This window comes from Rhinoderma darwinii, chromosome 3, assembly GCF_050947455.1.
Source record: "Rhinoderma darwinii isolate aRhiDar2 chromosome 3, aRhiDar2.hap1, whole genome shotgun sequence".
NCBI classification, from domain to species: domain Eukaryota; kingdom Metazoa; phylum Chordata; class Amphibia; order Anura; family Rhinodermatidae; genus Rhinoderma; species Rhinoderma darwinii.
The window spans coordinates 103,909,636-103,933,488 of record NC_134689.1 but is presented as its reverse complement, the minus strand read 5'-3'; the positions used below and the strand labels follow the sequence as shown (position 1 = coordinate 103,933,488).

The window sequence follows — 23,853 nt, the reverse complement described above, 5'->3', positions numbered from 1 at the left end:
CCTAAGGTCTTATTTGATCACCACTTGGGTAGAAACACCATGTGTAGTTACGGTTTCATATAAAACTAAAAAAAAATGTTCATTAGCTTTGTGCGACATTGCTTTTCTTATCTCGTATCGGTTACAGCATACACAATAGTCCATTCTTAGGGTCCTTTTACATGGCCCGCCAAGGCCGACCGTGTAAACGAGCGCCGATCAACGATAAACTATCATCAGTAATTTATGGGGACGAGCGCTTGTTACTCCGATCACTCGTCCCCTTACATTTCTATCATGTCGGCAGAGCATCTACCTGTTTACAGGGGGATGTGCTGCCGACAATATTTTAGGCAGCATACGTGGCACACTATAGCAGTTAATCCACTCTGTTGCGGGTAGGGGGGGTTTGGAGAGATTCTGGAGCCATTTTAGTACCAGTAATTAATACTCTACATCAGTATAATTTGTGTAAAAATGTATTAAATACATTGCTCTACTGATCATTATTTAAACTGTAAAATGGTATTTCAATTGAACATACGTTTTATTCTGTATACCCTTCTTTATTATGGCTGGCAGACACAATTTGGGCAGTGATACAATCAGCCTGGTTTTTTCCAGGTCAGCCATCAGATCTGAATGCTGGGAGCACATCCAGCAGCATAGTAGGGATGGGGTTTTCTTTTATGGTCAAGGCTTTATACAACTAGGCAACATGTAGTGAATTTTAAACAAATCCCATAAAGGCTCCAGTTTACATATCTGCATTAAAAAAAAAAATTGCATCGTCAATATCCTTGACCACAGAGAATAAAAAAAAAAAAAAAGGGAGGAATGCCAAGGATTTATTCTGACCATGGGAAAATTTAAATTCTTAAAAGGAATCCAATCATTATATAGAATTAAACATAACATATCATGGGGGGTAAGGAGTGGCACTTCTGGGATGCAACAAAGTATAAGACATCCATCTACCTACCAATACCAACCAGATATAAAGGATATTTTTTGTAGGCAGTTGAAAAGGATTATTGCAAACATACCTCAAAACTGCTAAAATAACTGGTTAGGATCGATAATTTTTTGGAATCTGGAGAATTAGTCTTTTAAAAAGGGCATTGTATTCAGAATATAAGACTTCCATCTTAGGCTGCTTCCACCCACATCGCTAAAAGTAATCTAGCAGATCCCATTTAGATACAATCACATGCCTGCATAAGGAATACCACATTTCAGAAATATCTCTACTTTGTCTTTCTTGCATATGTACAGACGACATTATTTGGTTTACTTCCGCATCTACTTGTATACTACCGTGTGCAGATAGAAATATACATGGAGGTGTCCAGGGGAGACCAGGTAGATTCGGCCAGTTGGAATATGCAAAATGTCGAAAAAACCCTAATATATCAGTAACTGTTGAGAACCATAGACACGCAGAGAATATGGTTGATACAGTAGATCATGTTCATAATACAGTCGATCTGAGTGAGTGTGGCGATTAGAGAAGGTGGTTTCTCTTCAACCCCCCATTTGCAAAAGTATTGTAGCGTAATGTAGTAAATGTGTTTAGACTTACCTGGTGCTGTATTTCACGGGACGCCGTTTGAGTTCCCAGACTGCCGTGGTGGTCACGTGATTTATACTCTAAAGACCCAAACACTACAGCGTTTACTGTAGAAACCTGATGTCAGTCTCTCAATGCAAGTCTATAAAACTCACCTCGAGGCACTCACAGACTTACATTGAGAGCCTAACTTCCAGTCCCTACAGCAGACTCTGTAGGATACAGGGTGTTAGACTGAAGATCACGTGACCCAACGGCGTCCTAGAACAGAGCGGCGTCCTGTGAAATACAGCACTAGGTAAGCAAATACACTGGTAAACATTACATTTTCAAACCGGGAGGAATGGAAAAAGAAAAACTTGGGAGGTGTGTTTTTTAGTCCATTCTATCAATAAAAAATTGGACATGCATAATATAATATATCTCCATCATGAGTCCTTCTGTTCCTTTGCCTTCCTTTTCCTTTATGTATATCGGTGATTGGCATAACAGAAGCCTTTTACAGCGTCTCTCCTTAGTACTCAAGCAGGCCAAATCTATAGACTATCTATCCATATCCTGACTGGGCTGAAATTCGTGGTGATCCAGGATCGGGAAGTCAAGAGTAGCTCTGGCAATGGTCCTGTACTGACCATCTCAGTCAGTCATCTTGTTTTGCATATCCGCTCTGAGGACCAGTGTAAGGAATGGTTTATCAGGCTGTGAAGACCCCAGAAATGACCAGTTGTGTCTTTATTTGCATTTTCTTACATCTACTTACCCATGTCTTTTCTGCTCTGCCTTGTGGTCCATCGCTCCCACATTCTAAACTGCAAATCCCCCCCAAACAGCCCAAGACTTTGATGGTCCTCAGTTTGCCAGATTATTATATACATATAGAGTACATTCAAGTAATTCCAATAAAGTACAAGCACACACAAACGTGAATGTCAAATCGCCATTCTTATAGCTTCATACACTTGGGGTATTTCTATAGGAATGCTCTGTTTTCTCCATTGAGCCATTGTAGACCTTCTAGAGATGATCAAGCCTGTCAGCTGAGAAATGACTTCACTCCACCACATTTCCAGCTGACTAAAGTACTACTTATTGAAAATCCCTGGTCACAGCAGTCAGCTGAACGTCAGATAGACTCCTAGCCAAAACTGGAAGTGTAAGCACATATTTGAAGGTATGTGATTTATGCGGATTTCCTAACAACCATTGAAAGGGATTTCATGCCCCCATTTCCTAGGAATACAACGGCTGTGTTAACCATGGCAACCGGCAGCTCAAAGGGAATTTTAATTTCAATGAAGGACTCTGCTTTCAGGCTCCAGATTTGGAACGTGTGGCCCATTCATACCAAATGTGAAATAGCTGTTGTGAATAATGTATGCGTCTATGCCCATCGCAACAGAACAAATAGAAATATCAAAAGGTTATTTTAGTCTTTCAAGCTATCAGACTGTATTAAAATCAGAAGTATATCATTGTATTCTCTTTCATGATTTTTGGAAACAAACCAGGCTCTAACATATATCTCCTATATTTGAACACTTCAAGCACAGGTTATTACATAATCTGTTTTTTTCCATTATTGTGGCATAAAATATATCAAACATCCTAATTTCAGTAATATGATTCCTTTGCTCATAAAACCCTAAATAAATTCAACGATTTGCATGATTAACTAGAACCCAAGTCTGTGCAGATACTTGTAACATCTGAAAGTAATTATCCGCCGATCACATTAAAGGGTATTAAAACAGGATTTGTGGGATATGGTACGGAATAATTATACCGTTTAGTGCACAGCTAACACACTGAGCAAAGTATAGGAATTCAGGTATTTACCATTACTGTGTGGTTTTGCATTTCAAATAAAAGAACTGATGAAAATGTAGTAAAAATTAGATAAAGCATTTGCGGCTGTAGCAATTAAAGTGGCTAGCGCACAAAAACACCCCCTCCTCCCCTTTTTGTATTACAGTGGGCCCGATGACTAGCGGATTGCAGCAGGTCTGGCTTCTGAGACCCCTGGTAGCCACATGTTAACTCCAGGAGAAGTTGCGGACAAACATTTCATCTGCATTTAATCTTTAAAAACTACAATTGCCATTTCTACTATGTTTACTAGGCAGTAGTAGTTCATTGCTAGTGGCCATACAAAAACCAATGGATCTTATGGAATACTAACGGTCTCGGCCAAAAACTGATCTGGCAGTCAATCGTACAGTAGGTCAGCTTTAATTTTGTAAATTGAACCATGGATTATGATTATTTGTTATTGACTACAAGGCTATACAGAAGGCTATACACAAGGCTATACACAAGGCCTAAAATATCCATTGCAACCAAGAAAAGTTGATTATATATCAGGCACTGTAGAGTAGACGTCCAAGATGGCAAATAACCAGAACTGTGCAGACATTGAGCCAACAAGCAATACTAAGATTTTAGCTTTGAACCCTACAGAATTGTGCATGTAGCAGGCAGCAGATCCAGATCATTACTAGATTAGTAATACAATGTGCTCACAAAGTTACTAAACTTTATGGAAATTAGAGCGGATCTGTCATCAGACATGGCACCAAAAAAATATTGTGTCGTTTAACTAATTCGAACGTGCAAAGAATACACTACGCTCATAGTTATGCCAATCACTACAGAGAGGTGGGGTGAGGTTGAGAGTAGTAGGGGGAGCACTTCCCTCATGAATACAGTGGATTCTTGGTCAAACAAATCTTGGTCGGTAAAGGTACGGCATTACCGGCAAAATCATGCACCCATTAGCCACTGCAAAAGAGCGGCGTTTCGACCGCCACTACTTCAGACCGTACCCAAGACAGGCAATATTGCCTTCTTAACACAAGAATTACAACGGCTTCTAAACAAATTAAATATTGATAAAGCCCCCAGTCCAGATGCATTCATCCACGGGTATTTAAGGGAATTGCGTTTGGTAATTGATTGACCATTAGATCTCATCTTCTTAGACTCTTGTAACCGGGTCAGTGCCACAGGATTGGAGAACAGCTGATGTTGTGCCAATATTTAAGATGGGTAAAAGGTGGAACAGAGTAAATACCATCCGGTAAGTCGGACATCTGTGGTATGTAAATTATTTGAAAGTATTCTAAGAGATTAACTGCAAAATGAAATAGAAGTTAATATAATATACCAGCATGGATTCATGAAAAACAGGTCGTGCCTAACCAACATGCTCAGTTTCTACGAGGTCGTAAGTGCAAATCTGGATGTTGGTCATGCGGCTAGTGTGAAATATCCATATTTTGCAAAAGTATTTGATACTGTACCACACCACAATCTTATTCTAAAGCTACAGATGCAGGGACTGAAGAACGATGTATGCACGTGGGTAAAGAATTGGTTAAGAGAAAGAAAACAGTTGTTATAAATGGTACACACTCAAAATGGTTTAAAGTCAGCAGTGGGGTACCACAAGGATCTGTGTTAAACCCAATTCTGTTGAAACTTTTTATTAATGACCTTGGGGATGGGATTAAGAGAAAGGTGTCAACTTTTGCTGAGGATACAAAACTTTGTAGGATACGTAAAACTCATTGATTTTAAAACATTACAGAAAGACCATGATAGACTCGCAACGTGGGCAAAAACATGGCAGATGAAATTTACTGTTGATAAATGTAAACTAATGCAACTAGGCCACAATATTAGTATTAATACATATACATTAAAAAGAAAAAATTCTGGAGATAATAGAACTAGAGAATGACCTGGGTATTTTAGTTAAGTATGCTAAACAGCAGTACTCAATGTCAAGCAGCAGCTGCAAAAGCAAATAAGATTTTAAGGTGAATACAATGATAAATAGAAACCTGTGTGCCTAATGTAATATTGCCCCTATATAAATCCTGTGTAAGACCACATTTTGAATTTGTGATTCAGTTTTAAGCTACACATTGTAAAAAAGATAGGAGAGCCGGAGAGGGTTCAAAAGGCGGGCAACTATATAATTAAATGTGAAGAAAGATCTCTCTAACAATGAGGCCAGAGAAATTGGATTGTTCCTCTTGGAAACAAAGACGCAATATAGGTGATTTAATTAACATGTATAAATATACGTGAGGTCAATAATAAGAACTAGCAAATAATTTATTCATTACAAGAAATCTACATGGAACATTCTTTGTGTGGAGGAAAAGGGATTCAGACATCAATTTCGGAAAGGGTTCTTTACAGTTAAAATAGTTAAACCATGAAATGTCCTACACCAAGACGTAGTAATGACATACAATAACAGCATTTAAAAAGGGCTAGATGTTTATCTAATGAAAAATGACATGGGTTATAAATTATTTAGCAATGAATGATATATAATTGATCTGATAACAGTTCAACTTGACGGACATGTGTCTTTATTTTAACCTACGTATCTAACCATGTGAGGTCCAGCAATCAGAATCAGGGGGAAAGATCAGGCCAGAGGTCAGTATACAGATAAGTCACATCAAGTGAAGTCAAGATGAAAGCTGGGTAAAACACAGGAAAATCACGGAGAACAAGAATATATGCCAGGAAACTCACCACCAGGGCTGATGAACAAGCCCTGCAATGCTGGATTGGTTCCCCTTTAAGGGCCATGAAGTGTAACGTCAAGCACCGCACCCGATCCTGTGGATCTAGAGGCGCCCCAATCCTGCGGCTAGAGTTGGGCAGAAAAAGCAGAGTAGAGCTATGGCGTCCCGCAGTTTGTCATGGGCTAACACGCCACCTGCCAAGCAGGGAGAACATTGCTCCGGCTCGTGTATGCCCATGGCTGACAGAAGTAGCAAAAACAGAGAATTGGCGGGGCTGCTGGGAGTCTGACCCTCATGAATCAGGCGTTTTAGGTCATTTGAAAAAGGGAGGTCTAGGGTAAACCAATGCTTTAAAACATTAAAATGATCTTCCCATGTGAAGCATGCCAAGGGTACATTCACATGGAGTAGTCAAATCACAGTTCATTGCCGCGATAATACACAATTTGACCGCACCATGTGAATATACCCTTAAATTTATTGCACAGATTGTACAAATAATCAAAATCCCTTCCGTGGGCTGACAGCTGTTATTTTGTGGTCACTGAAGAGCTAGTCTCATTGTTCACATTCTGCCTTCAAAATATTCCCACAAATTAAAAAGAAGCAACAGCCTTCTCTTCTAACATGCAGGCAAGTATGAGGCATTACGGAGCAATTATATAGGGGTAACCAAGTTTAACTCGTCACATCAAAAAAATTAGGAAGCTGTCAAATAAAATAAGCCACTAACAAATTCAATTAGTCTGTATTTTCCAGAGGAAATTCAACCATATTTGATTCTCTGCAATTTCTGTATTTAGTTGGAAGGTAAAAAGCATATTTCAAAGCAAGTAAGCAGTTAGTGATAGAGCGCCGTCAGAGCGCCATTTAGCCCTTTCTTTCTACAGTTCATTACCTTGAACGGTAACAAGCCGTTTTACGGGGAATATATGCACAAATCGAATACATAACAAAAATATTAGTAATAAAACTGAAAAAAAACTGACCGCTTTATTGTTAAAATTATCACATTTTAAAGAATTGCAATGAAAACGTTGTTACATAAACCACTTCGTAAAAGTGGACCATTGTTGCTGAATGTCACAAATAATCAGCTATGTAATTTTTGGCATAGACCACGCCCCAAAAAAAAAAGGTTCAGTTCAGGGCGTGCCACAATTGTTACATAAAAAATTAGGACTATCGCCACTCGCCAAAATTGAAAAAAAAAAGTCACGTAAAAGTGATCACCGAGAGAGCTGCAGCCCTTTCGTTCTGGAAATCCCTCCAGGTCTGAGCTTAAAAATTCCAAACAAGGTGACCTTCCGAAACTGGTCTATAGCAGGTCAGCAGATTTTTGGCTGGATTTGGCATGAATTGATAAAAGACGTATTTAGCGAACTTTATTATCGGAAAATACAGTCCACTTATAATTTTTGTAAAATGATGAGGTTCTTCATTTAACGGAGATGACTCTGTAAACCTACATACTGAACAAACATTACCAGAAACATATGTTTTCATTATACCCAATATCTATATTTTTTAAAAAGCCATTTCTCAGAACCTAGCATTAGCAATATAATATTTTCTTTGATATCAAGAAAGTTTAGGCTATTTTCTCCCATGTGATCATTTCATCCAGAGCAAATACGGTGAAAAAGAAATCTTCGATAAATCCCTCTGAGCAGGATTAATAAGATTGACAGTTCTCATTTTTCTACCTCACTAGCCAAAGTTAAATCTTCCCACAATTCTTTATTAGTCTATTCCCAGAATAGAATGATTTTAGAATTGTATGATGGAAGAGTGCCTCACCGTTAAAATCTCCTTCATGCAACTTTGCATTTAAGTGTAAAGCATTGAGTGGTACAATTTAGAGGATGTTCTAAATGTATAGCTTTTGGGTGGTTTGACCAATGTTTGGAGATTTTAAGGTCTTAAAAATTTGCTTTTTTCTATAAAAAAAAAAACCAAACAGATCTTACATGTACCATATATCTACCTTATCCTATAGAACATGTAAAGGTATGTACTCCTCGTGCCATTGGCTTTTTTTTACTTTGTGAAAAACACTTTTTTGGAGTTCGAATACTAGCCACCAAGTAGAATGTCTTATTTTTTTTATATTTTTTTTGTGCAGAAGTAGGCTATACCCAGATAAAAATTCATCAAAACGTCTATTTTCATACAAAAGGAGGATGATCTGCTCATCATATATACCCATGGTTTTAAGAAGCATTGTAAGAAATGGGTAAAACTTATTAGCCACCAGGGGCGTAAAATTTGAAGAAATCTGACCCAGAAAAGGATAATGTAGCACAGTTAGACATGTTTGCTGCTTGACAGTCGCTCATCTATCTGTGAAACAAACGATCCTGTTGCATCCATATTTCCTCTAGGGACAGCATTAAGAAGGAGGGTTTGGCCAACCCCAATGACATAAGGAATTGGCTATTAAAAAGAGATATGGTCTAAAGTTGTATATCCATATTAATTCTGTTTTTGTAAAAATATATTTAGGTGGGGGATCTAAAGTATTTCAACTGATCTTAATATAGTATGAAAGTTAAATTCACATTCTATATAACGGTTGTCCAATAGTAACGCTTATTCATTATAAAACTGAACAAAGCTACATAAAAATCTGTAAGTAACAAATCTATAAAGACAGGAATACTCAACTTGTACTTCCTCCTTCACCTCCTCAGTATTCAGACAACTCAAAGTGGACACAATATACCTTGGAGGGTTTTTCCATTTTTATGGACCAGCGGTTCATTGCTACATCTAATTAGTAGCGAGCTAAGCACTGGAAATTTATAATTGCTACATTGATTTCTTGCAAGACAATTGCCCTCTGACTGAGAGATTGCCTAATAAGTACTAATTAACGGAATACAAAATTCATTCTTGGAAAAAGTTTTCGTTTTGGGAAATATATCGTCTAACTAGTAAAAAAAAAACCTACTCACTGCACTCTCGTAGTTGAATATTGTTCTACATTGTAAGAAATATTCATTAAAAAATAATTTATATGAGAGATTCATGGACAATGTTTTCAATATAAAAGTCCATAGGTTTATAGAAAATTTGAAACCAAGACCATTAACCATGCAAGTACTAAATAGAACCAAAGTACAAACCAGTAATAACATTAATAGATCAGTGGGGTTATTCCAGGTAAACTCTAAGGAGGTGCTGACAATTTTGTAGTATTCTAATGTATTAGAATACATTATTGCCCCCACCCCAAGAATATATAAACATATAGAGCCTATCGGTTTTCTACTTTTGCCGATATATCCAAATAAAACACAAATCATGAACCATCACTAGTGACATTGGGGAATACAGCTGCAGTAGGGAGACTTTAAAGTAGACCTCCGGAGGAGAGACCAAAAGGTATACCTGACCGGTCATATCTAAGAGGCAGCAATATTCCTCCCTCTCCTAATGAATTTGAACGACCACGCCAGAATTCTGCATGATTAAGAAGATGCGGATTGTCATCCACTGGCCTCGGCTTGTGTTGCCAAGCCATGGCCGGAACAGGCTGCTCCTTATAGAACAATTGTTCTTTCTGAATGTGTGAATCCGTGCAAATACTTAGAGATCTATGGATGATTACAACAGCCAGGATGACTTATTTTTTATATCTACAAATTACTTTTACAGAAATGGGTCGTCATTGGACTTCAGAAAAAACCATGAGATGAGACAAGTAAAACCGCAATGTGGTTCTCACTGCTAATGCAACAAGGAAGACAGGTTCCAAATCTTGTCTATCGGCAGCGAACGGTTAAATGAGACACTCACAATAACCGGCTGCAGCTACGCCTCTGTTCTGATGTAAAAGTGACCTTTCAAATTGAATATTCTTCCCCTTCTGTATTTATGATCGATATCCAGGCTTGACCACAGGAATGGTCATTAAACCAAAAGAACAGTGTGACAAAAATTCACCAGTATTGCAGCCGGCCTAAATAACTTTTCCATTTTCAGCTGTGACATCTAAATGCGCTATTCAAGCGACTTCATGCGCTATTTTTACTTTAGCTCTGATTTTGAAACTGCCAAAAACCGGCCCTGCGTAATGCCTACCATGGAGAAAAGAGAACGATTTAAATATTGGCTACCATACAGCGTGTCACTGCAGCGGAGATTAGAGAACTGGCCTTGTCATGGTCTTGTCACTATCCTGTGGTTCCCCAGGGGCCTTGGCAGTAGGTGGAATGATGGCCGTGCAATAATGAGGAGAGAATAAGATCATTGCATTAGTGTAGCGAAGAATGGCAGTATAAAGAATGCCTTCGTTTAATCAGTCACCAAGATGACAAGGCTAAACTGCACATTTCAGTGATTCTTTTGTAACAAATATAATTTAGTCTAAGATTTTGACCATCTTCATTCTTGACTGAAGAAAATATGACACTCCTGAAATATTAGGGGAAAATATAAATACACTTTTTGCTCAAAATGGTCTTTGCAAACACTAAATATGCTAGATTCCAGTTCAGCATCGAAGGAATATGGCTGCTACTAATTTACAGGACATCATTTTGACTGGCATTTCCAGAATTTAGGGCAAAATGCTCTTTAAATTTCTATAAGGCTACATTCACACGAGCGTGCCAGATTTACGCGCATAAAAAACACGTAAATCTGGTCCGTGTGCATTGCGTTATTGCATCTGTGCTTTGTGAGTGGCATCCGTTTTTCGCGCACTCACAAAATATATATTTTTTTAATGGAATCTATGTGCAAATCACGCACAGCACACAGATGTGCGTGGTTTTCAGGCACCCATTGACTTCAATGGGCGCGTAGGTGCGCGATAACGCACCAATATAGGACATGCAGTGAGTTTCATGCAACGGATTCTTGCTGCGTGGAAACTCCTGCATGTGTGAACGGCCCCATTGAAATGAATGGGTCCGTGCGCTGCGAATGATTTCCATGCGCAGCACACAGACGTTATTCACGCTAGTCTGAAAGAGCCCTTACTCTCAGGGGAGACCAACAGAGGACATATCTATCTGCACATAATTATATCAATATAACAGCGTATCGAACGTATACGTATAAAAGACATCCGTATAAAACAGTATAGAGCAATGTAACATAGAAGAAAAGAAAACCAAATCAAAAAGTATAATAGAAAGGTGGTGAGAAGGTACAGAGACATCATATACAAAGATGTATACTCAATTAGTATCATAAACTGATGGTGTTTTCGGATGGAGAGTAAACGGACCCGAGGCAGGTTTGTCCAAGGACCCAGTTGATCAAGCATTTTTTTCGATGTAGCGTAATTTAGTTCATGTTGGAAGTGTAGGAACACTATTAAGTACTACAAAAATATTTAAAGCTTAAACCATTCTACGTCTCGGTGCAACGTGATATCTGGTAGATCTCAAAATATTCCCTACCGACTATCTCAGATCCGTTGGAAAATGACTTAAATTCATGTGTAGTAATGGTAAAGCAGGATCGGGATTAAATTTCAAGCCCATTAACTCAAATATATTGAAAAATATGCTTTCAAAGTCGGACACGCTGTTTCGGAGGTCCACCAAAGGTGAAACAATGTACCTCTGTCACCACAGTTTCGCCAACAGACATGTGTTGTAATCTAACTGGGGTTAGATACCATCTAAACTGAATTTTCCTAATAGCTTCTATATGGTTAACACATTTAGATATTTTTTCAGTATAGGAAAGAGCCATTTCCTAGGCCTTTTCAAGATGGTCAGACTCCCACTGAGACAAATTTCTGCTTAATAAAGGGTGTATGGGTAGTTAAAGCGAGGTAGGCCGAGGCCATACCCTGTGTGGAGACCTCTCTAAATCAAAAAATCTTTGGAATAAAGGAAGGAGTACCCGTTGTGGAAGAGGTAGTTTGGTGTTTATGTATAAAGTGTTGAATATGCAAAAAGGCAAACAACGGATTGTTGGGTATCCCAAAAACATTCTGTATGTAAGTAAAGAATAATAACTGCGAGTGGTTACACACACCAGAGACAAGCGTATTACCGGATCGTATTCATAATGTTAGATCTAGATTAGCTATATATCAAATCTTTTCAAGAAAAATCCTATATTTTGTATACCAAAAGGGCTTTCCCCTATGCTCCGTGTGTAATATACACTCACGTATATGCCAATGAACCAACTGCTGGCCAGGGGGGCTTCGGTAAACCAAAACCCTCAAAGCAGGATGCATGTGGAACATGGCATGTGTCATGTACAGCCAGCTCCATGAAACACATTTGATCACTTGCAGTTGTTATTGCCCCTACCATTGATTGATTTCTTGGTAACCTACCACAGGGGACTAATTGCTGCCCAATGCCAAGAATCAGGAATTCTTGTCAACTGAGATTCAGATTGGTAAATATTAGGAAAAAGAAGGTGGTATGATCCAGCGCAGTTTGATGATAAAAAGGAATCGATGTTCCCACTTTATTTAACATAGAAATATAGTAAAAAAGAACGCAGTATCGAGGTGGTGTCAGAGTGGCAAATGCCAAAAGCCTACGCGTTTCAAACACTGTGTTCTCCCTTCTTTTCAGGTAAATATTAGGCAAGAGAAAAGAATAAACCAATGATTGTGGAAATAATAAAAACAAAAATCAGCATCTGAACACTACTTTGGCATGTTTCTTTTGTTACAAAATAATTGGCAGATGAGAGGTCGTGAAGGCAAAGGTTCTTCTTTTTGTCCCAAAAACAGCACCACTCTTGTGCATAGGCAGTGTTTGGTATTGCAGCTGATCTCCATTCTTGCAAAAGGAGCAGAGCTATACTACCAGACAAATCCCATGAAGAAGAGCAGCTCTGTTCATTGGACGGGGAAAAAAAACAAAAACTTCTCTAAATTTTATACAACCCCTTTAACTTTCAATACACAAAAGAAATGGGACATGGGAAAAGGATGAAAATAAACAACAAAGTTCATGATTATGGAAAATGTACTAGTCTGTACAGACAATTTGGGTTGTAATCTCGATCACAATATTTTAGATTTGAGGCTGAAGTCCCACTGATAGAATCATTCATCTATACATTATCCACTCGATTTGACGCAAAGGGATGTCACCTTGACTGGAAAGATTGTAGACAGTCTTATCTCTATGCACTTTGGTCCCTGTCATTTGACAGCTGTGACAATGGGAAACGAAATGTCTCTTAGATTGTCAGTTACGCTTTTTTGAAGTAAATATTGGGCCTGTGCAGTGACTTCACTACATTCAATTGATCTATAGAGCATGAAAAAAAATAATTAAAAAACCAAAAAATCATATTAGGACTAAGCAAGATGAGAAAGCCACCAAACAATGGGACAAGACAAATTAGGAGAGATGTACCATAATCGGTACAAAAAGAATAGAATCAGATTCCAGCTCATTTTTCGTAGGCCCTTCACCACAATCTGGTTGCTGCTTTAGATTTATACCGTCACAGGGACATGATCTAGTGTTGTGAAATCTAGCAATTTTACGTTTTCTACATATATAAACTTTTGTAGGGCTCCTGATAACTGCAAAATTTTCTATTGCAAAGCAGACAAAGCCTTACAGTAGACGCTAAGGGCTCATCCACCGGTAGCGGAATTGCTGCGTATTTTCCGTCCGGAATTGGACTGAAAATACGGAGTAGAATACAGTAGCAGCAAAGTGGGTGTGATTTAACAAAACTCATCCACACGCTGCGTAAAATTTACGAGGAGAAATTCACATGCGGTGCCTATTTTTGCAGACTGCAGCATGTCAGTTCCTGCTGCGAAAAGTGGAATGAATTGCGTTTTTTTTTTAGAGGAGAGGTCACCATCCCCCAACATTGAGTAAAATGCAGCAAAACACGGACAATTTTCTGCAGTCAAAAACGCAGGAAATGGTGCGTTTTTTGGTGCAGTGGAAAGTCTGCAGCAAGTCCGTTACGTGTGGACAAGCCATAAAGCTGGCAAACAACTATGAATTAAGGCCAGATTTACAATTTACCCTTTGCTGTGTTTTTGCTCGCTCGATTTTCCAACTTTCGGTCCATCACGTTTGGTACACTGTGTAAATTTTTAGAACAAAATTTTTTCCCAAAGCTCTAAAGACCCAAGGCAATACTTTAGCAATAGGCAAAGATAAAAATATAATAAAGGGGTTTAAGGATTGCAAGAAATGGCTGTATTTCTCTAACAGTGCCACACCCATCCACAGGTTGTGTGTGGTATTGCAGCTCAGCACTATTCACCTCAATGGTGCGAAGCTGCAAAACCACACAACCGTGGCACCCTTTCTCGAAAAGAGCAGAAGTGTTTTTCCAATATTGTACACCTCCTTTCAAAGCAGAATATGCGGTGAATGGACATAAGGCTCCGTCCACATGTTTTCACACTGCATCCGGCGTATATGTGTACGTTGAACGTAGAGCCCCATCAAATATAACTGTATACCATGGAGCGGCATACTTTGCCGGTTGACTCCAGTTGTAACCTCTTTGTATTGAAATGCAAAAGATAAAAACTTAGTTAGCACCTCCTCAGAGAGTCATAAAGCAGTCACAAACCTGCGGTGACTGCAATGCAAAGAAAATAAACACAAAGATGCAGCAGCACCCGACAGGCGCGAAGATATATGCAAACATTTAACATTTTTATTGAAAAGCATAAATCAACTATGCTTTTCAATACAGTCAATAAAAAAAAAAGGTATACAGACCTAAAACCCCAGGCATACGGATTGTCAAACCAACACTCTTTTGGCATACATTGGGTTCATTAAAGCCTATGGATACATTCGGCATGTACGAGAGATTACACCACATGCATTGTAAAAAAAAAAAGTGACTATTGCGTATACATTTAAAAAAAATAAAAAATAATAGGTGTATGAAATGATATAATTCACTATATGCCGACATGGTATATTTGTCACTAACAAAAATATTTTAATTTTGTGACCCAAAATGATGGTTGAAGGTATTATGCTAAAAATTTAATATCGTAATGTTTGACCGTCACAGTTCCATGTGATGTTGAACCGCATTACACAAGGTCAGGCTTCCAATAATAATCCCTGTCATGGGACAACATCATGTCTTTCACAAACAAAGACAGGAACCACCTGCCAGACTGTGATGTGAGGACACACTACACTCCGGAGGTCACGATGAACAGCAGGCATTTCTGAGAGAGTCCTTGCTCTCGAAAGCCCAGGTGTATGTAGCGATCTAGGAACCTCTCCTCTGCAATTATATATTTTCCACAGGGACATTGCTGAGTTCCCGGAAACCTATTAAGCCTACGAGCGAGATCTCAAATAGTCAGGATATATCTATCGATATATCTATCGATATATCTATATATCTATCTATCTATATAGTGCTTCAAGACACCTACAGTATAAATACAATTATATGGAACTGCACAGATCACTTACTACACCTAACAATGGAACAGAAGCGATATGGAATATAGATATAAAGGCTACTACAATACTCAAATTACTAAAAGAGGGTCGTTCAACCCCCTCCCCACATTTGGATGTACTCTTACGTCTCATCGCAATAAGAACACTGCTGATAGGACATGAATGGATTGCGTGGGCACAAGATGTAACTGCACCATTGGCAGTGGGTGCTGGCTTTAATACACAGCAGACATTCAAACTGCGATGGCTGGAACAGGACAGGAGGGAGTCTACATATTCCAAAATGGTGACATTAAAAATGTAACTCTGCCCACAAAAAAAAACAATCCAGATGGTGAATGCTTTTTTTTTCTATTCCCCACAAGAAAAGTTAATCAATAAGTAATATGTATCCCAAAATGATGCCATTGAAATATACTTGTCCCGCAAAAAAATAAATGAAAAGTCCTGATACAGCTACATCAACAGAGAAAAAAAAAGGTTTCCACATTGTAACAGTTTGTGGCTATTGTCTGGAAATAGTCAGTAGCATGTTAATTACCTTTCTCTGTGACAACTAAGCCCCTCCCATTTTAGGAAAGATGAATAGTTTATTCTATACATACACAACCAACTGCAAAAATAAGCTTCAAATGTCATCTAAAAAAAATATCAAGGAATTTGTGAAATAATAAAGAGTCAATCTCCAGTCACTGCTGCTCCAACCCTTGTAGTTTTATTCTATACGCGCACAAATCAGATATCCCGAGAGAAAAATGACAGCTCATCTTTGACAGAAATATCTGAACAACATTTGAAAGCATGAGTGATCAAGTTTAGAGATGTGCAAATCTATCAACCCAAAACACCTGCCTATAAAATACAATGGGATTGAGTCTGATTACTTTTTGGCAAACAATCTGAATACGTGAAAGGCGGCGAGCACCTGTTCGATTATCATTTTATACCCTACCTCCCTGCAAAAATTCTAAAACTTCCGGTACATAGAAACTAATATGTTAATTAGATGTTTAATCGATAGAATATATCTATCCATCGATCACATTCATAGCTAGTCTTTCCTTCATGTGGCAAATATTAAGTTTGCTGCCCCAGCCTTGTATCGGATTATCCTGATAAAGGCACAGTGGCTTGTTGGCACCCTATTGCCACCAAACTTCAAGGACACATGACACCTGCCATGCCTAGCTACAACCGGGCTCCATCTATCCATAATAACCAATTTATTGTATTTACAGTAAGAGTTTCTTCAGTGCTTCCACCAGCAATTTTATTTAGGACACAGATTTCCCAATTAAAGTGAAATCTAAACTATGAATGGTTATATACTTTTTATAGGTAAAATGATCATTTGTCTAGCAGACTTGAGTAGCATTTAAGAAGACACATTGCGCTTTCTTGGCATGTGTAAGCGGAGGTGTGTGTGTGTGTGTGTGTGTGTGTGTGTGTGTGTGTGTGTGTGAGAGACTTAGCAGGATCTTTCAGCATGCTGTCACCCTGGGGAATACAGGCAGGATAGGCGAGATGAGCTTCATCACACTTGGATCATTCCAGCAGCTCAGGCTCAGTAGTCACATCTGTTATGTGGAACGCTTCCAAAATGATATCCATCCCTTCGGTGAATTTGAATGCAGGCAAAACAGCTCACTGCCTTTCCTCCATGACCTCCTTTTGGCCTTTCATGTTTTTTTCTGGAGATGCATATAGTATTAGAGAACAAGGCTGGTCGGCTACACTTTGAATAGTAGAGTTTTGACAGGTAAAGGCAACGCGATCACTTAGGTCTAAAGTAACAGCAACCCTACCGACAGTCTATAGATAGCTCTGCCAAAGGCAAATAGCTGCTAGAAGGGGGATGGAGATTTTTTTTTTTGGGTAAACTAGAGAAATATATTTATGTGAAATCCTGACATTACACATAGTGAGATCAATGCTATATTAAGACAACACAAGACTACTTTGATTAAAAGTGATAAATATGCAGCATTTGTATTGGATGTATTCCACATTTAAAGGGACCTGTAGCTCAAAAGATTTTAAAATAGTAAATCAAGGAGGAAGTGTCAATATTTTCTAACTGTTGCAATAAAGGTTGTTTACTTTACGGCATGCTCTGGGGTTTCCATGCGAAAATCAACAGACTACTGTCATGTGATCTGCATCCTCACACATGTCGTCTTCTAATAAAGACCAGATGCCCATGCAGAGTCAGGTTCTCCTCACACCTTCCTAGCTCTTTTCCATCAGATTTCCAATGGTTTTTGATGGCCACAAATATGCAGAGCTACTCTATACAGCAAACAAAATCAGAAGCCTGATGGATCCTTTACGATCCATCAGAGAACTGCAGTCAATCAAATGTCAAACAGGGGTCTGTTAATGTCAACTACTACTACTACAAGCCTAACGATGTGCTAATAAAAGACTGTTATATATGTGGCAATCAGGAAATTTACACAAGGAGAACCGGCAAAACAGACACTAAACATAACTGGTGTGTCAGTATTGACCGGTTTCAAATTTTATCCGATGTGACCGTATTCGTGGCAAGTACTACAGCCGTCCATGTTTCTTAATATTTAAAGTTGGTCAGGTCATTACAAATAATGTACAAATTGCTCCATTTATTTACCTTTTCAGCATTTCCCTAGGATCTATGAAGTCCTGTTCCTGCTGGAAGCTGCAGCTGCCTTTTTCATCCTGTGGCAGTGTGCTTGTTTGCCTGTTTCTAACCCTAGTGCTCTAAAGAACAACCCTGTACAAGTTGATATGTAAACATGAAAGGGATCTCTTGACTCAGAAAATCAACGTGCTAACTCTTAGACTACAAAATTAAGATGATTATTATCTAGCCTGCATTTCCCACCACCTGGGAAAAGCAGGATAGAGGATCTGCGGGTCCTGAAACAGGCACTTTACGCATGCTGCATGGATATAAAATATGAGTGATTAGGGAGAGAGAGGGGTCTGTGCTGGTAGGGGGAAGTAAAGCACGTTTGGTAGAGTACTTGGGACACAAGACAGGGGAATAGGACTATTATACCAGCAGAAAGTCTGTTAGGGACATGACACCGAGCTCTACCGTTGACTATTACTAGCATGGCCTACCAATGAAAACCCAAAAATGAAGCAACTTATAGAGGGGAGAACAGTGAGGTTGTTTTGCCTATAATATAATGGCAACAAATACAAGGCAATAAGCTTGATGGCCTTATAATGAGTTGTAATAAAGCGCTACAGAACAGATTGAAGTTGGAATACTGGAATTGTAAATTATATTAAAGATACAAGAAAAGATACCAACTGGGATCAAACTGTTCACGTAAAATAATTCCTTTTGATTTTAGCACAAAAGCCTGCAGCTGTCCAATTTGTACAAGAGAAAAATTACCATAAAATTAAAATTTGAAACCTCAAGAGTTAAATGAACAGTAATGTTCTTACTCGTAATGTAGTTATTGTGCATGGGTCACGTAGCCTTCCTTCTTCATCCTTTAGGTTATAACCCTCCGGTCTCTTGTCTCGTTCACTGACTTTCCATAACTTTACGGTTTTATCTGCATTCAAGAAACAAGATAAAAAATAAATTTAGCAGCTGTCACTTGGATGTGGAAACCTGTCTAAAAACGGGACTTTTTTTGATGAGCTGTCCCACTGAGGGGTTGTTTAACCATGAACGAACTACACAATAGTCACCAGGGTTCGGCACGGTTTTCATTGAGGACACATTAATCTAATGTCCCAGACATCAGATCACACATACTAGAAATTAAATTTGTATGTAAGACAGCACTTCTCCCTGTACGGCTGAACCTCTTTAAAAACACAAGTGTCAGTCTGCTGGGAAAGGTTTCTAGCGTTTTATGATTAATGAACACAGAAGCTGAAAACTGGCATTTCATGCAGTGATATAATGCACCAGTCAGTTGCCTGCTGCCAGGTGGTGTCTGCTGTGACGTCATGTTCGGTCAATATTTTGTATCATGGCCACGCACAAAATGCACTGTAGTGTAAAACAGATTGTGAAGCGGAATACACAAAAGAAAAAAAGATTACGTGAATAGATCTTTGTAAAATGTGGCCACAACTGGAGAACAGTTGCAAAATTATAAAAATCTATGGAGTTTTTTATTGTTTATACTAGAGACACTGATATGCAAATATACTACATTGTATGACAAGCCATAACAACCACAAAGTATATTTACATGGATACATATATACACATGACCCTGGACATAGCCATGGCAACCAGAATGAAAAACAGTCATTGTTTATATTGTTGGAATCATCCAGAAAACTCTAATAGAGAGCTTATTTTTTATTGTGCAGATACTTCTCTAATAGTATAATTTATTAAAACATGTATTATGACCCCTTAAAGCTATTGTCTAGGTTAGAAAACCCATTTTTACACACCATATTTTTTGAATTCCATGTTATCAGAAGGATATCCTCATCTATTGACCAGAGTGGAGAGCATTTATTAAGAGCGCCTCTCGCTCTGGAGGACCTATGCTGTCCTACATTACTCTAACACATTGATTTCAAGGAGAACTGTGTAATGCTCAATTTACACTGTGGTGGCGCTGCAGGGAAGTTTAACACTTACTGACATTTCTTCACAGATTACTCTAGGGGGGGGGGCAAAGCATGGGAAAAATCTTTGATTAGCTGAAGGGACCCCTCTAAAAAGATAGAGAATTCCAAAAGAGGATAACCCCTTTATGTTCACCTGTGGCATTTATGCTATGCTTTTGGTAAAAATGGACAGAAAAATATTTTTCCCTGCATATGTGTTAACTATTTACTTATCTTTTAAAGCCTAGATAGTGTCGGCGTTACTGGTTTCACAGTTGCGTCCAGCGATTGGCTGCCACGGTCACATGACGACACAATATTGCTTTATTGTTAAGGTCATAAAACCATTTCATTACTTACACATTAGGTCATTGATGGCTCCACCAGCAGAAGCTAATGTTTAATAGTGGATAGGGGCATTTGTTTAAAACATGTTATTTCTTTTCAAGACTGGTCCTCTTGATCCACCTCTTTCCAAAATGTATAAAGAATTATATTTAAAATGCAAAAATAAATTTCACAAAACGGGCGTTTCAAGTCACCAAGCTCCAACCAAACACTGCCGTGCATGTTGCAATCGGATGAACAACCTTAGCAGCAGAGTAGGAACTATTTAGGACGGCAATTGAATCCATTTTTTTTATATCATAGCACCAGATGACAAAGTCCACTGAATACACAATGGCTTCTTTCTACGAGATCATTTCCATCTTGCATTCATTTCACTCCTGGCCCACTCGGCTGAACAAGTCCCATTTGAAGAGTTGGCACAAATGCAATCACATGGTACATTAAAAAAAAGCATTTTAATTTCCTGCTGGCGCTGAAAATGTCATTCTGATTGTGAAGATAATTTCCTTGTTAATCAAAAACTATTTTAGAAACTCAATTAACAAAACATTACACCATGTAATTAATCTTTATTCACTCACAATGTGTTTTCCCCCTCTGAACATATTTAAGAAGCCTGCGAATTGTATTAAAATGATCAATTGACGACCTGCTAACTTATGATTGAGAAATTCCGACCTTTCAGTGCATAATAATTATACAGAAGCATATGTTTCAGAGACAGGTTTAATCCCTTCACAGCCTCGTACAGTCGGTCCCAGGACAAAATATATCCTCATTAAAAGAGATCTGATAATGATGAACAGTAGCAAAACGTACTAGATTTATTCTTTCCTTAATGACCAAAGGATGTCTTACCGCAAAATAAAAATATTCCGCTTAAACTAGAAAATACTTATATACCGATTAGGAGATTGCATTGGGAGCAAATCCTCAATATATCGGACTGTAAAGAAGGGTGAATACAAGGACATAACATTTCCTGCTGCTTCCCTTCAACCACGACCAGAAGCATATAGCAACCATTTATGGCAGTCTGCATACTGCAAGAGCCACCCTTACAGCCTCTGTGAGGGTAAATTCACACATGGCAGATTTGTTGCAGAAATTTCTGCGCCTGAAAATCCATTCCATACCTCTGAATGGAGTTGTTTCTGCAGCATGTGCGTGGATTTCTGCAGGAAATTCTCCAACACATCTGCCATGTGAATATTCCCTGAGAATGCCAGTCACAGAATGCAGGCTGCTGTCAGAAGAGCAAGAAAGAGGATTTCTATATCAGAATCCATAACGCTTGTAAACGGAGTCACTTTAATAATTATTAATTTCCCTAAAGTAGTAGTTAAAAGGTGTCTCCATACTCAAATACGATTATTACAATACAACTGCTGTAATAAGTAGGATATAAAACTTTTGCTGAATATCAATAGTTACATTTGACCTGGCTTCTACCCCTTCTCGACAATTAAATCGTAATGAAACATCATGCATTGCAGTAGGTTCAAGATTTAGTGACCCTGTGCAAAAGCATAATTTTAGTTTCACTTAATAAAAAAAAAAAAAAAAGCCCCTCCTATATTCTTTATTACAAGCCACACCCATGTTCGAGATCAATCAGGGGGAAAACGGGGGGAGGGGATATCGGATCTGAAACATTGCATCGAGCATTTTCATTAATTTGGTAGTTTGAGGGACACATAGTAATAACCAATCAACAACAAAGTAACTGGTTTGTTTGGGCAAGGCCTCCAGTTTTCCGTTGCCCTTTGCAATAAATTTAGAGAATTTTCATAAGACTGTACAGGGAAACCAAGCTTCGACAAGCTACAACCATGGTATGCTACACCAATAGTATGGCTGTATTTTGGATTCCTGTAATATGCATCACAAATATGGCCATGTTCATGAGGCCTTACTAAAAACTTACACCCCCAACAATGATTTTTTTTTCTATACGGTCTGAATTCTGGGGAATAGTTTGATGAATTTAAGTCGTAGATCTGGACAGGATTCATAAGGAACATAAATATGTTGATCAGAGATGGAGCTTCCGGTACTCGAATTTTGATTTATACATACTATTGCGGCTCTCCCACTGTCGCTGAGGGAGTATTGGTTTTTGAATGAAACCCATCTTTAACTGAATATGTAGGTTCACCAATCAGAAAGGAAAATCAACATCACCATGTTCTTACCATTGGTGGAGAGAAGAAAATATGCGGCATTCTGCTGAGGAAGCCATCTTATCTTGTTTATTTTTTCTTCTATCTCTAAACTTTTCAAGTAATCGAATTCTGGCTCGTGGCTCTGGAAAGTGCTGTAAACATTATACTCTCCTCTCCTGTGAGGTTGATTCTTGCTCTGGGAAAAAAAAACAACAAAAAAAACTACATTTTGACAAATAATTCAGGCAAAATCATTCCTAGAACAAGGGTTAAAAAGGGCAAAAAAACACCCCAAAACAAAATGGAAAAATTAACAGAATACCTGAGGAGATCCCCTTCAAATGCTTGTTTGAACATTTAAATTACAGTTAGTATTACCTATTGTCTCCTAACCTGATCCACTCCAGTTTTACATCTGAAAGGAGAAAAATACAAAAAAAAACAAAAACTTACCTTCTCTAAATTCAATAGCAAACTCCTATTTCGGCCAAATCAGTGACAGAGAGTTGCAAAGTCAACGCAAACCCTGCTTCCTAATGCCCCATTCTAACTTGGATATTATCAATAGGGGTTGGTTTTTTTCTTTTCACATTAATAAGTCATGTCACTCTTGGTTTAGTGTTCACAGTTCAAGGGGTACTAAAAGTAAGGGGAAAAAAGTGTGCATTGTTTTCCAGTTCTTAAAAGAAGTAATCCCAAGATCGGTAATACACGTCTGAACGCTGAAGCCTCACGATCACTAGAACGGGGGTCCTGAGACCACCGTTCCTTCTCACCACCCAAAGTGAGGAGGAGCTTGAATAGAGTGCCGGTTGAGCATGCGCCCTGACACTCCATTAAATTTCTATGAGGCTGACGGAAACAGTCAACGGCTGCATGCTATCTTCATCAGTCCCATAGACAGTCAATGGAGATGCACAGTTTATGCTCGTCTTTCAAGCCATTAATAGTTCTCCTTACTGCAATTGTGCAGTGATGAGGAACGGGGGCTCGGAACCCCCGTTCTAGTGATTGGTGGGGGTTCCAACGGTCATTTATCACCTATACAGTGGATAGGTGATAAATGATGATTTGGGATAACCCCTTTGCAGCAAACAATGTAAACTCGTATTTTCGTTCTGTTTACTATGGTTATGTCCAGGCACCAGTTTATATCTATTACTATACTTTTATTGAAATGTTTTATTAACACAAAAATATGAAAGACCTTTATATGTTTACTACCCTTTTCAATATCAACTATAGCCTGGAGGAGA

At 38.5% G+C, this 23,853-nt stretch overlaps 1 protein-coding gene across 3 annotated transcripts in view; it reads right to left on the bottom strand.

Annotated features, from left to right (window-relative positions):
* The window catches only part of PPP2R2B (protein phosphatase 2 regulatory subunit Bbeta), a 299,520-nt gene that overhangs the window by 18,531 nt on the left and 257,136 nt on the right, over nt 1-23,853 (bottom strand). For all 3 annotated transcript variants that reach the window (XM_075856521.1, XM_075856520.1, XM_075856522.1), the window contains 2 exons: nt 22,628-22,793; nt 18,945-19,057 (listed from right to left, as the gene is read on the bottom strand). In XM_075856521.1, coding sequence (XP_075712636.1) covers nt 18,945-19,057; nt 22,628-22,793 — 279 coding nt within the window. The remainder of the gene's footprint in view (nt 1-18,944; nt 19,058-22,627; nt 22,794-23,853) is intronic.